A 14,260-nucleotide genomic window follows, 5' to 3' on the forward strand; every position below is an offset into this window, starting at 1 on the left:
CGTGAGTCCTCATACTGAAGCTGTCGATGCCTGCATTCAGCAAGACCTGGATGGCATTCAGGCTTGAACTGATATGTGCCAAGTAATATTTGCACCACACAAGTATCAGGCAATGGCCGTCTCCAACTAAAGAGAACCTGACCGTCTCCCCTTGATGTACAGTGACATGACCATTGCTGAATCTCCCACATCAACATTCTGCAGGTTACCATTGACCAGAAACTGAACTGGATCAACCATATAAATGGTGTGGTTACAGAAGCAGGTCCAAGGCTGGTAATTCCATGGCAAATAACTCATCTGCTAACTCCCCAAAGCCCACAAGGCACATATCAGAAGTGTGATGGAAAACTCTCCACTTATCTGGATGAGTGTGGGTCCAACAACACTCAAGAAGCTCAACACTATCTGGGACAAGGCAGGCCACTTGATTGGCCCCCTCTACACCACCTTAAGCATTCACTCCCTCCACCACTGGCACAGTGGCAGCGGTGTATATCATCTACAGGATGCACTGCAGCAACTTACCAAAACTCCTTTGACAGCACCTTCAAATCCGTGACCTCCACCACCTAGAAGAAGGGCAACAGGCTCTTGGGAACACCAGCTGCAAGTTCCCCTCCAAGTCACACATCATCCTAACTTGGAACTTTTCCCTTCATTCCTTCCATCCTGCTAGGTCAAAAACCTGGAGCTACCTTCCAAACAGCATTGTGCATGCACCTATACCAGCAGTACTGCAGTAGTCATGAAGGTAGCTTCTCGAGGACAATTTGGGAGGGGAAACCAATGCTGGGCATGCCAGCAGCTCTTGCACCTCAGGAATGAATAAAAAAAGCACATGTTTAAAACTTTGGTGAAATTTTCTGCGAATGAGTGTGTTTTTTTAAATTCATTCATGGAATGTGGGCATCACTGGCTAGGCCAGCATTTATTGCCCATCCTTAATTGTTCTTGTTCAGAGGGCATCTAAGAGCCAACCACATACAGCAATGGGTCTGGAGTCACATGTAGGCCAGATTTCCTTCCCTAAAGGGCATTATGGTTTTTCAACTATCATGGTCATCATCAGACTTTTAATTCCAGATTTTTATTAGATTCAAATTTCACCATCTGCCATGGTGGGATTCAAACCCAGGTCCCCAGAGCGTTATCCTGGGTCTCTAGAATACTAGTCCATTGACAATACCACAGTGCCACCGCCTCCTCTAATTCTGTGAACTAGAATATTCTAGAAGCTTTAGTACAGGGAGATTAAGTGCAAAATTGATAGTAACATTATTTTGCTTTCATGCTAGCTTCTGGAAGTGTTTTTTCCCTGGGTAGAAGAATTTTAAATACATACACTCCAAGAAAGATACTTCCAACACCTCAGTCATCAGATCATGACAGTAGCAGATCTGCATTCTGTAAGTAAACTATAATCTTGCATATGTCAACATTGCTTTAAGAGTTTAAATACTGTGATATGTATCTTTTATATTTCTTTTAAAGTTGTGATTTTCTTTAAATCCTTTCACTGGTGAATGGACTTGGTCTTGCTGTTATGTTATTCAGATTGTTATGTTATATTCTGTGAGATTTCATTTGTTGAAATTATTGCATTTTAGCGGCAGTTAATTAAATGGGGACTGAGCAGTTGAATATGTTGGAGCATTTGAAGAAGAAACTTTTGAGGCCAGATTTTGGTTGTATAAAAGTTGGACCATCTCAAAGACTATTAAGGTGTTGAATCACTAATTTAGATTTTCACTCTCTAGGTTCCCCAGTGCCAACATTTTCTCAAAAAGGGCAGAAAATGCCCTTATTTTTATACCATCTGTATGGGCCAGTGCCATTTGGTGACTTAGGCCATTGTTTTTGGATCTTTTTTCCCCTGTATGTTTCTTGTGGGGAAATGTCTAAATTTCACTTAGCTACTTTCCTGTGGTAAGCTGAAATTGGTAACTGTGATGTTTGTGTTTAATGTTTATGCATTTTCATAAAAGGACATTTTAGTTAAAAAGAATTGTTATGTAAAACCTGCCAGTAGGGTGTGCTAAGTCCCGGATGTATTACACTCTGGTGGAGAATAAGGAATAAAGGAATCTTATGTCTTTCAAACAGGAAGTTGGTGTTCATACGAACATAAGAAATAGGAGCAGGAGTAGGCCCCTCGGCCCCTCAAGCCTGCCCCACCATTCAATAAGATCATGGCTGATCTACCCCAAGCCTCAACTCCTCTTTTGTGCCAGCTTCTGATAACCCTCAACTCCCTAATATTTCAAAAATCTATCTACCTCCACTTTAAATACTTTGTGATCTAGCCTCCACAACTCTCTCGGGTAGAGAATTCCAGACATTCACTACCTTCTGAGAGAAGAAATTCCTTCGCATCTCAGTTTTAAATGAGTGTTCCCTTATCCTGTAACTATGTTCCCTAGTTCGGGATTCCCCACTAGTGGAAACACCTTCTCAACATCTATCCTGTCAAGCCCCTTCAGAATCTTGTACGTTTCAGTGAGATCATCCCTCCTTCTTCTAAACTCAAACAAGTAAAGGCCTAACCTGTTTAGCCATTCTTCATAGGTCAACCCCTTCATCCCAGGAATCAGGGAACTCCATCTGCCAAGATTTTCCCTACTTACTCAACCTATCTATATCCCCTTGCAGATTCCTTACATCCTCATCACAACATGCTTTCCCACCTATTTTTGTATCGTCAACATATTTGGATACATTGCACTCTGCCTCCTCCTCCAAGTCATTATTGTAGATAATCAATAATTGAGGCCCTAGGACTGATCCTCGTGGCACTCCACTAGTGACGTCTTTCAAACCTGAAAAAGACCCATTAATCCCGACTCCCTGTCTTCTGTGTGTTAACTAATCCTCAATCCATGCTAATACATTACCCCCAATACCGTGAGCGCCTATCTTGTGCAATAACCTTTTATATGGTACCTTATCGAATGCCTTCTGGAAATCCAAATACACTACATCTACCGGTTCCCCTTTATCAACTCTGCTTGTTATATCCTCAAAGAACTCTAGCAAATTTGTCAAACACGATTTCCTTTTCACAAAAGCATGTTGACTCTGCGCTAAGCTTTTCTAAATGTCCTACCATTTCTTCCTTAATAATGGACTCTAGTATTTTTCCAATGACAAATGTTAGGCTGACAGGCCTATGGTTTCCTGCTTTTTGCCTCCCTCCCTTCTTGAACAGGGGCGTCACATTAGCGGTTTTCCAATCCGCTGGGACCTTCCCGGAATCCAGTGAGTTCTGGAATATTTCAACCAAAGCCTTCACTATCTCTGCAACCACTTCCTTTAAAACCCTTGGATGCAGGCCATCAGGTTCCGGTGATTTGTCTGCCTTTAGTCCCATTAGTTTGTCAAATACTTTGTCCCTTGTGATAGAGACTGTTACAAGATCTTTCCTCCCATTAGCTCTTTGCTTATCTGATATCTTTGGTATGTTTATCGTGTCCTCCACCGTGAAGACTGATGCAAAATATTGGCTTAAGTTATCTGCCATTTCCCTGTTCCCCATTATCAATTCTCCGGTCATATCCTCCAAGGGTCCCATGCTCACTTTAACCACTCCCTTTCTTTTTATATACCCATAGAAGCTCTTTGTTTGTTTCTATATTTCTCGCCAATTTACTTTAATAATCAATTTTCTCCCTCCTTTATTAGCTTTTTAGTCATCTGCTGCTGGTTCCTAAAAAAAAAAATCCCAATCATCTGGCCTATCACTAGTTTTTGCCGCTTTGTATGCCTTAATTTTTGTTTGGATACTCTCCTTGACCGCCTTTGTTAACCACGGGTCATTCATCCTTCTCTTCGAGTTCTTCTTTTTGACCGGGATAAACTTTTGCTGAGCTTTCGGAAATATCTACTTAAATGTCCACCGCTGCTCATTCACTGACCTTCCCCTTAGTCTCTTTTCCCAGCCCGCTTTAGACAAGTCTTTCTTCATACCTCTGTAATTACCCTTATTTCAGTTGAGGACACTGGTTTGAGACCCGAGTTGCTGGCCGTCAAACTGAATTTGAAATTCTACCATGTCGTGATCGCTACCCACTAGAGGATCCTTAACTATGAGATCTCATAATCCTACCTCATTATACTTTACTAGATCTAAAATAGCCGGTTCCTGGTTAGGTTCTGCAACAAATTGCTCTAAGAAACAATCCCTGATGCACTCTACAAACTCATCTTCCATGTTACCCCTGCCAATCTTGTTTATCCAGTCAATGTGCAGATTAAAATCACCCATGACAATTGTAGTGCCCTTCTTACACACCTGCATAATTTCCTGATTTATACTTTGTCCTACAGTGAGGCAACTCTTCAGGGCAACTTTTTTACTAATCATAATGACTGGTCCTACTGGTGACTACTTCCTCTTGCTATTCCTTATTTCCACCCAAACTGATTCCACATCACGATCTATTGCACCTACATCACTACTCACCACTGCAGTGATACTTTCCTTTATTAACAAAGCTACCCTGCCTCCTTTTTCTTTTTGTCCAATTTTCTGGAACGTCAAATACCCTTGAATATTGAGTTCCCAGTCTTGGTCACCCTGCAGCCATGTCTCTGTAATAGCTATCAAGTCATATTCATTTATTTCTATTTGTGCCGTCAACTCATCTATCTTGTTACAAATGCTGCATGCATTCAGATAAAGAGCCTTCAGTTTTGACTTTTTACCATTATTACTCATTCTGGTTCTAATTTCTGCTGCACTCTTCTGTTTATATTTTCTGCCCTTTCCTGTCACGCTTTGATTATCGTTCGCCTCTTCACTACGCTGCACCTCTGCTCTCTCGTTTCTTTTTGATTTTTTAAACTTCCCTTCAGTTGAGCAGCCTCCCCGCTACTAATTATTAGTTTAAAGTCCTGACTACAACCTTAGTTATACAATTCGCCAGGACACTGGTCCCAGCATAGTTCAAATGAAGCCCATCCCAACGGAACAGCTCTCTCCTTCCCTAGTACTGATGCCAGTGCCCCAGTTCAGAAGCATATAGCTGTGTGTGTATTCTTAATTGTTAAGAAGTGACTAAATACTTCAATAGCTTATTTTGTTACTAATCATAATGAAATCCTTGAGGTCTAAGTGTTATGAATAGCTTTATTTTTTATTACATTTTTGTGTTCATTAAGATGTTTAAGCTCGCCAAATGAGAGTCTTCATTTTTTGTTCTGGCGTCTACATCAAGTATTTCCAGGTCAGATGCTGGACAACCTCTATCTAAGCAACCCTAGTTGTTTTCTTAATCGCGGACTCAGAAGAGTAACCGCTATCAGTGAGATATTTTGATTTCTCATACTAATCACTTTGCTAACCTCACTGAATAAGATGCAAAAGTTATCCATTGGCTAATACTTAATACTTTTTCTATCTCAAAAACTGCTACTTTAAATTTACAAGTTTATTTAGTCATATAAAGTCTTTAGTTTCATTAATGTTCATTATTCGTACATTGATAATATTTTAAAGCTTTAATTATTCATCAAAAATACAACTTTTTCTGTGTCTCTTTACATGCAGTACCTGCCAGTTTTCTCATGTTAGAGATGAAATGGTCATCTACCTAATTTTACCAAATTTGAAAATCTGACTGAATATTTTCTTAAATCTCTTTTTTCTGTATGAGTTCCATTTGCACTTTGCCCAAGGCTTGCTTGTGCAGGAGAGTAGTCTTAATGAGTTTTCCTGGACTCTACTGGCAATTCAGCTAAAACCTGCAAAACCCACCGTCTAGTAAAGTCAAGAGTTCAAATCTTATCAGGAGTTAAATGCTGTAGTGGTGGAGCTGCTAAGCCAAATTGTTTTAACTTCTCACAAATGTTCATACATCAGCTTATTCCTTATGCTTCCAGCTGTATTAAATTATTCATTCTGATATGTGCTAGTTCCTTTTCATCTTTTTGTTGAATTTGATTTGGATCCTTATTTTTGACCTTCCCTGGATAAAGTTGGAAGAATTTACTGTTTGGGGTACAAATATAAATTGGATACTTCATTGGCCTGCTATAGATTTTAGTGCCCAATGAGCAAACAAGTTTGTTGCAACCTACTAGATTAAGATATAATGAATGCTGTGTGTTTTTTGATTCTCCTAATTCACTTGGCTTCTTAGCAAGGTCCATTTTTTTAGTGTGCTACCTTGGAAACAGATTTAGTTATTTCAATTAATATAGATTTGCTGTACATCCATTCTTGCTGCTTTAAATGCTTGCCGTTTATTCTTGCAATTAAAAATAATATTGCCTTTTAGGTGAATTAACTTAAAGGTGAACTCGCTTAAAGGTGAATTTCCTTGCCTTTTTTGCCATGCAGCCAGTTGTGGATCTTCCAGCAATGTGTCTATCGCAGGGCCATCTTCACCGACAAAAAATACACCCTTCATCGGCCTAAGCGACAACTCCATGAGAGCTAAAGATGACTAAAGCTGATGAATGGAAAACTGCCTTGAAGTAAGCTGGTCCACACCAATTTGTAGTACATGGAAATAAATGAAAATATAATAGCCTTAAAAAATGTATTCTTTGTGTACAAATACTTAATTAAAAAGAAAAAAAATACTATCCCTTAATCGTTTGTTTGTGCCAAGACACATCACATGAACAGTTAATATTAAAAGTTGATGGTAGGTATTCCGTATATTTGTCATTTTTAGAACAATTGAATTTTGGCACACAGTGACTGAGGTTAATATAATGCTAGATTTTTTATTTCCTCCACCTGCGTAGCATTTCCAGAAGAACTAGAACTGCAATAGAAAGTTTCCTGTCTGGTGAAATTGCATTCGGTAAAGCTGTAATCCAAATATGCAGTTTGGATTTGAATTCCCTTTATATGCTCATCTTTATTAAGTCACATTATAACTATGTTTAATGGGAAATGTGACATCTCATGTTTTGTAAATGAAGTTGCACATTTTAGTCAAACTCATCGTGATTAAAAACTGCGTATGTAAAAGCTATTTGTCAACCATTCTTTGCTCCCTTAATGAGTAATTTTATTCCCTATAACATTTCCACTTGATGGTAAAATGTAGGGAAACTCATGCAAATTGTCTTGAAAACCCAATTATTGTATTTGGTTCCATTTATCTATATTACAGTTTGTTTTTTTTCCATTCAGAACACCTAATTATTACATTGTTATTGCAGGTTAACATGACGGATCTTGTGTGCTTCAATACCTTGTGTCGCTTTTCAATTTTAGCTTTTCTCAATAAATGATTAGATGTGTGACTGAGTTAAAATTAAAGAAGTGAGTGAGCTATTTATATTTCATGATATACAATAAAAATTAGATTTGTTTACATAATTCTGAGGATATATTAAGCAAGATTGATAGACATCATTTCCTTTCTCTTCCTTTTTAAAAAGATTGTTTGCACCATGTTTTGGATTACACTAGTCACAACCAAGGTTATAGATGCACGTGTATGTCCAGACTCTAATTCACATTGTTACTGTGATTTCAACCTGTAATTGACCTAAAAGGTTTTTGTTTTGGGTGTAGGTTTGCATTGGAGAAACGTGCAATTTTGATGAAAAATTGTTTCTGTTCTTATGTGTATAATATATATATATATTAGAGAGAAAACGTTGTTTAACGGAGCAATTTTGAGCTATGGTACTTGATAAACATTTTTGTAAAGGACATTTAAACTGACACAGAAGTATTTTTATTTTGAAAATACAAGTTATCAATAAATGTAGCCTTGTGTTTTTGTCTCATTTAAAACATTGCTTAACATGCAAATGTAGAGCTTCACAGTTTTAAGGAAGTTTATTGAAATTTATGTCAGGTCACAGATTTAGCTGCAAACAAAATTTAAATCTAATTATATATGTTTTTATATGAAATGGATTACAGATATGTTTTGTAAAGAGGATTATGTATCTGTATATATTGTTCAGTACTTTGTTTTTTATTGTTTACATACTATGTTATGGAACACAAAACTTTCAACTCTACATTGATTTTGTGTCCTATTGTGAATTATTCTCCAGTTAACATGGAATAGCATGTCTTATGGAAAATGTGTTACTTTATAAGGTTAACTGCATTCAGTGGAGCATTCAGCAATGTCATGTTGATTTATAACCATTTAAAATATGAGAATATTTGAGCTGTTGCCCAAGTACATATTTCTCCAACTGAGTTTTAACTGCAGTTTCAAACAGTAAAAATTTGACATGTTTTGAACCACATATCTTTTGTTCCTGTAAATTGGTCGTTGCATTATATATACCAAGTTTGCCAAATAAACTAGCATATATTGAACTTCATCTTTAACGTACAACTGTGTTACACGGAACATTATTTACCTTAACTCTACTGATCTTTATCATCAATTATGATTGCTATTAAAAGGGGCATTTGCAAGATTTCATCTAGAGGTTCCTTTGATCTTTTTACTCTTATCAGTTGAAGGGATTTCTGCTACAGTGGTAAGAAGCTATGCCATTTTCAGTCAAGCTGCAATATTTCACGAATTGCCACCGCCAGTGACATTTTGCTACAGATGGTCGTCTCTTTTATTCCATTGAGATGTAAAGTTGAATCCCCAGTCCTGATGTAAATAAATTTATGGTATATAAATTGTTACCCATTTAATATATGCTCCTCAAATAGTGATCACTATTTTGCATCTGCAAATTATCTTATCCTGTTGAGATGTAACAACTGTACTCCATAGAGGATGTGGAATAAATCTTACCAGCTCCACAATTATGTATTATTAAAAGACAGTAACAGAAGCGATCAAGATAAAAATCTCAAAAGTAGGGGAAATCCCAAAATATTCTATAAAGTATATCAATGGGAAGAGGATAATCAGAGAAAGAGTGGGGCCCATAAGGGACCAAGGGGGCAATCTATGGGTGGAGCCAGAGGACATCGCTAGAGTGTTGAATGAATACTTCACATCTGTCTTCACCCAAGAGAATGAGGATGAAGGTATCAAACTCGGGGAGAGAGACTATGACGTTCTTAAGCAAATTGATATAGGGAGTGACAAGGTATTGGAGGTGTTGGCAGGCTTAAAAATCTCCAAGTCCAGATGATGTGTGTCCCAGACTGCTGAGGGAGGCAAGGGAGGAGATCGCAGGGGCTCTGACCCAAATATTTAATTCCTCTCTGGCCATGGGGGAAGTGCCAGAGGACTGGAGAACAGCTAATGTGGTTCCGCTATTTACGAAGGGTTGTAGAGATAAGCCAGGGAACGACAGGCCAGTGAGCCTCACGTCAGTGGTAGGGAAAATATTGGAGAAAATTCTGAAGGAGAGAGTCTATCTCTATTTGAAGAGGCAAGGTTTGATCAGGGATAGTCAGCATAGCTTTGTCAGAGGGAGGTCATGCCTGACAAATTTGATTGAATTTTTTGAGGACATGACCAGGTGTATAGATGAGGGTAGTGCAGTTGATGTAGTTTATATGGATTTCAGCAAAGCCTTTGACAAGGTCCCACACGGGAGACTTATAAAGAAGGCAAATGCACATGGGATACAGGGTAATTTAATAAGGTGGATTCAGAATTGGCTGAGTTGTAGGAGACAGGGTGATGACAGAGGATGCTTTTGTGACTGGAAGCCAGTGTCCAGTGGCATACCACAGGGATCTGTGCTGGGTCCCCTATTATTTGTCATTTATATAGATGACTATGTGGGGGGTAGGATTAGTAAGTTTGCAGATTACACAAAGATTGGCTGGGTGGTTAATAGTGAGGTTGAGTGTCTTGGGCTACAGGAAGATATAGATGGGATGGTCAAATGAGCAGATAAGTGGCAGATGGAATTTAACCCTGAAAAGTGAGAGGTGATACACTTTGGAAGGAGTAATTTGACAAGGAAATATTCAATGAACAGCATGACACTAGGAAGTTCTGAGGAACAAAGGGACCTTGGCGTGTGTGTCCATAGATCTCTGAAGGCAGAGGGGCATGTTAGTGGGGTGGTGAAAAAGGCATGTGGGACACTTGCCTTTATCAATTGAGGCATAGATTACAAAAGTAGGGAGGTCATGTTGGAGTTGTATCGAACCTTGGTGAGGCCACAGCTGGAGTACTGCGTGCAGTTCTGGTCGCCACATTATAGGAAGGATGTGATTGCACTGGAGGGGGTGCAGAGGTGATTCACCAGGATGTTGCCTGGGATGAAACATTTAAGTTATGAAGAGAGGCTGGATAGACTTGGGTTGTTTTCGTTGGAGCAGAGAAGACTGAGGGGCGACCTGATCGAGGTGTACAGGATTATGAGAGGCATAGACAGGGTGGATAGGGAGCAGCTGTTCCCCTTAGTTGAAGGGTCAGTCACAAGGGGGCATAAGTTCAAGGTGAGAGGCAGGAGGTTTAGGGGGGATGTGAGGAAAAACTTTTTACCCAGAGGGTGATGGAGGTGGGTTGTCTCACACCCTTTAAAAAGTACCTGGGTGAGCACTTGGCATGTTATAACATTCAAGGCTATGGGCCAAGTGCTGATAAATGGGATTAGGCAGGTAGGTCAGGTGTTTCTCACGTGTCGGTGCAGACTTGATGGGCCGAAGGGCCTCTTGTGCATTGTGAGATTCTGTGATAGGAAGAGATATGTGGAAAATTTGAAGCAAACTGCAAAAATTAAAAGGCCTATAATAGTGGAGGACTTTCACTTCATTCTACCTTTGGTTATCCAAAATATTGTGTTGCAGCTAGGAGAAGCAATTTTAAGAATGTGTCTGGATCTGTTTTCAGTATGGTTATACTCCAACAAGAAAGAAGGCACTGCTGGATCTGGTTCTGGATAATGGTACAAGTATATGATGAGAGGATGGGATGATAGAATAGGACTTCACAGAGTGAGCAGCTGGGTTTTTGGTGAATGAAGGAGTTCAGGGAAGAAGGAAGGAGGTGCTCCTTTTTCTACCTTCCTCAACCTCAAGTATTTGGTTCTTCCTTCGGTAGAAGGGAAGAAGCTGTTTGGTGAATAACTGCTGAGTTATCCTCCCTATTCAAATTCACAAGCTATTATAAGCAAAGGTATGGCAGGGCAGCTTGGCTGAGTGGAGTGTGCATCCTGTGGCATGTGGGAAGTCGTGGACATGCTATGTGTCCGAGACAAACACATCTGCAGAAGTATCACTGGCTGCAGAAGCTTCAGCTCTGGGTTGTGGAACTCGAGCGGTAGCTAGAGTCAATGTAGTGCATCTAAAAGGCAGAGAACTACATGGATATCAGTTATTACGGTGGTCACACCACAGGTTAGGAGCATGCAGGCAGAGAGGGAATGGGTGATCGCCAGGTAGTGTAAGAGAACCAGGCAGGTAGCACAGGAGTCCCCTGAGTCAATGGCATTTGCTCACCGGTTTTCCATTTTGGATATTGATGAGGGTGATGGCTCCTCAGAGGAGTCCAGCAAGAGCCAAGTCTGTGGCACTGCAGGTGGATCAGCTGCACAGGAGGGGAGAAAGAAGATGAGAAGAGCAACAATGATAGAGGATTTGTTAGGGGAACAGACATGCATTTCTGCGGCCATAGACATGACTCCAGGATGGTTTGTTGCCTTCCTGGTGTCAGAGTCAAGGATGTCACATAGTGACTGCAGGACATTCTTCGGGGGGTGGGTGAACAGCCAGAGGTCATGGCAAATAGAGATAAGTGGGTATGATTTAATTGCCATTACAGAGATGTGGTTACAGGATGACTGAGACTGGGAACTGAATATTCAAGGATGTTCGTCATTTAGGAAGGATAAGTAAAAAGGAAAAGGATGTGAGGTGGCTCTGTTAATAAGGGATGAGGCCAGTAGATTAGTGAGAGACGATCTTGGATCAAAGGATCAAGATGTAGTATCAGTTTGGGTGGAGCTAAGAAACAGCAAGGAGCGGCAAAAAAATGCGCTGTAGGAATTCACCAAGGCCCCTTCAACAGCACCTTCCAAACCCATGACAACACCACCTAGAAAGACAAGGGCAGCAGATAGATGGGAACATCACCACTTGGAAGTTCCCCTCCAAGTCACTTAGCATCCTGACTTGGAAATATATCGCCGTTCCTTCACTGTTGCTGGGTCAAAATCCTGGAATTCCGCAACAGCACTGTGGGTGTACCTACAGCACATGGACTGTAGCAGTTCAAGAAGGCAGCTCACCACCACCTTCTCAAGGGCAACTAGGGGTGAGCAATTAATGCTGGCCCAGCCAGCGAAGCCCACATCCCATGAATGAATAAAAAAAACACATCGGTGGGTGTTGTTTATAAGCCACCAAACTGTCATGGTAATGTTGGGTACACTATAAATCAGGAAATTGGAGTTGCATGTAATATGGGGGTAATACAGTAATAATGGGGGGCTTCAATTTACACATAGACTGGGTAAACCTAATTAACACTAATGCTGTGGCGAATGAATCCCTGGAGTGTGTACGAGATGGGTTTCTGGAGCAGTATGTTGAAGAACCAAGTGGATATTGGGCTATTTCAGACTTAGTATTATGTAATGAGAAAGGGCTAATGAATAACTTTGCTGCAAAGGAGTCTTTAGGAAATAATGACCAGAATATGATGGAATTAAGTTTGAAAGTGATATAATTCATTCCAAAACTAGGGCCTTAAATCTGAACAAAAGGAGGTATGAAGGGCAATATTTTTTTTCATTTGTGGGATGTGGGTGTCACTGGCTAGGCCAGCATTTATTGCCCATTCCAACTTGCCCTTGGGAATATGGTAGTGAGCTGCCTTCTTGAACCACTGTATTCCATGTGGTGTACGTACACCACAGAGCTATTAGGGAGTCCCAGGATTTTGACCCAGCGGCAGTGAAGGGACAGCAATATAGTTCCAAGCCGGGATGGTGTGTGGCTTGGAGGGGAACTTGCAGGTGGTGGTGTTCCCATCTATCTGCTGCCCTTGTCCTTCTAAATGGTAGCAGTCATAGGCTTGGAAGGTGCTGTTTAAGGAGCCTTGGTGAATTCCTGCAGTACACCTTGTAGATGGTACGCACTGCTGCCACTATGCATTGGTGGTGGAGGGAGTGAATGTTTGTGCATGTGTTGCCAATCAAGTGAGCTGCTTTGCCCTGGATGGTGTTAAGTTCCTTGAGCATTGTTGGAACTGCATTCACCCAGGCAAGTGGAGAGTATTCCATCACACTCCTGACTTGTGCCTTGTAGATGGTGGACAGGCTTTGGGGAGTCAGGAGGTGAGTTACTTGCCACAGGATTGCTAGTCTCTGATCTGCTCTTGTAGCCACATTATTTATTTGGCTAGTCCGGTTCAGTTTCTGGTCAATGGTAACCCCCAGGATGTTGATAGTGGGGGATTCAGTGATCGTAATGCCATTGAATATCAAGGAGCAATGGTTAGATACTCTCTTGTTGGAGATGGTCATTGCCTGGCACTTGTGTGGTGCGAATGTTACTTGCCACTTGATAGCCCAAGCCTGGATATTGTCCAGATCTTGCTGCATTTGGATATGGACTGCTTCAGTATCTGAGGAGTCAGGAATGGTGCTGAACATTGTGCAATCATCAGCAAACATACCCACTTCTGACTGTTTGTTTGATGGAGGGAAGGTCATTTTTGAAGCAGCTGAAGATGGTTGGGCTTAGGACACTACCCTGAGGAACTTCTGCAGTGATGTCCTGGAGCTGAGATGATTTACCTCCAAAAACCACGACCATCTTCCTTTCTGCTAGTTATGGCTTCAACCAGCAGAGAGTTTTCCCCTGGTTCCCATTGACCCCAGCCTTGCTCAGACTCCTTGATGCCACACTCAGTTAAATGCTGCCTTGATGTCAAGGGCAGTCAGTCTCACCTCACATCTGGAATTCAGCTCTTTTGTCCATGTTTGAACCAAGGCTGTAATGAGGTCAGGAGCTGAGTGGCCTGGTGGAACCCAAACTGAGCATCAGTGAGCAGCTTATTGCTAAGCAAGTGCCACTTGATAGCACTGTCGATGACCCCTTCCATCATTTTACTAATGATAAAGAATAGACTGATGGGTTGGTGATTGGCCACATTGGACTTGTCCTGCTTTTTGTGTAGTGAACATACCTGGGCAATTTTCCACATAGCCGGGCAGATGCCAATATTGTACTTGTATTGGAACAGCTTAGCTAGGGGTGTGGCAGGTTCTGAAGCACAAGTCTTCAGTACTACTGCCGGAATATTGTCAGGGCCTATAGCCTTTGCAGTAACCAGTGCCTTCAGCCGTTTACTGATATCACCTGGAGTGAATCTCTGATAAATCCCCGGGCCTGGTAATGTAC

The 14,260-nt window shown here is 40.9% G+C and overlaps 1 protein-coding gene and 1 long non-coding RNA gene across 2 annotated transcripts in view; one reads left to right on the forward strand and one right to left on the reverse strand.

Annotated features, from left to right (window-relative positions):
- ppip5k2 (diphosphoinositol pentakisphosphate kinase 2) overlaps positions 1-8,307 on the forward strand; it is a 180,890-nt gene extending 172,583 nt beyond the window's left edge. The window contains exons 30-31 of the mRNA XM_078565916.1: positions 1,299-1,409; positions 6,341-8,307. Of these exons, the coding sequence (XP_078422042.1) occupies positions 1,299-1,409; positions 6,341-6,450 (221 nt within the window). The 3' untranslated portion in view covers positions 6,451-8,307. The remainder of the gene's footprint in view (positions 1-1,298; positions 1,410-6,340) is intronic.
- LOC144695041 (uncharacterized) overlaps positions 1-14,260 on the reverse strand; it is a 69,479-nt gene that overhangs the window by 42,946 nt on the left and 12,273 nt on the right. The gene's annotated exons all lie outside the window — the stretch shown is intronic.

Source organism: Cetorhinus maximus, chromosome 2, assembly GCF_964194155.1.
Source record: "Cetorhinus maximus chromosome 2, sCetMax3.hap1.1, whole genome shotgun sequence".
Taxonomy (NCBI): domain Eukaryota; kingdom Metazoa; phylum Chordata; class Chondrichthyes; order Lamniformes; family Cetorhinidae; genus Cetorhinus; species Cetorhinus maximus.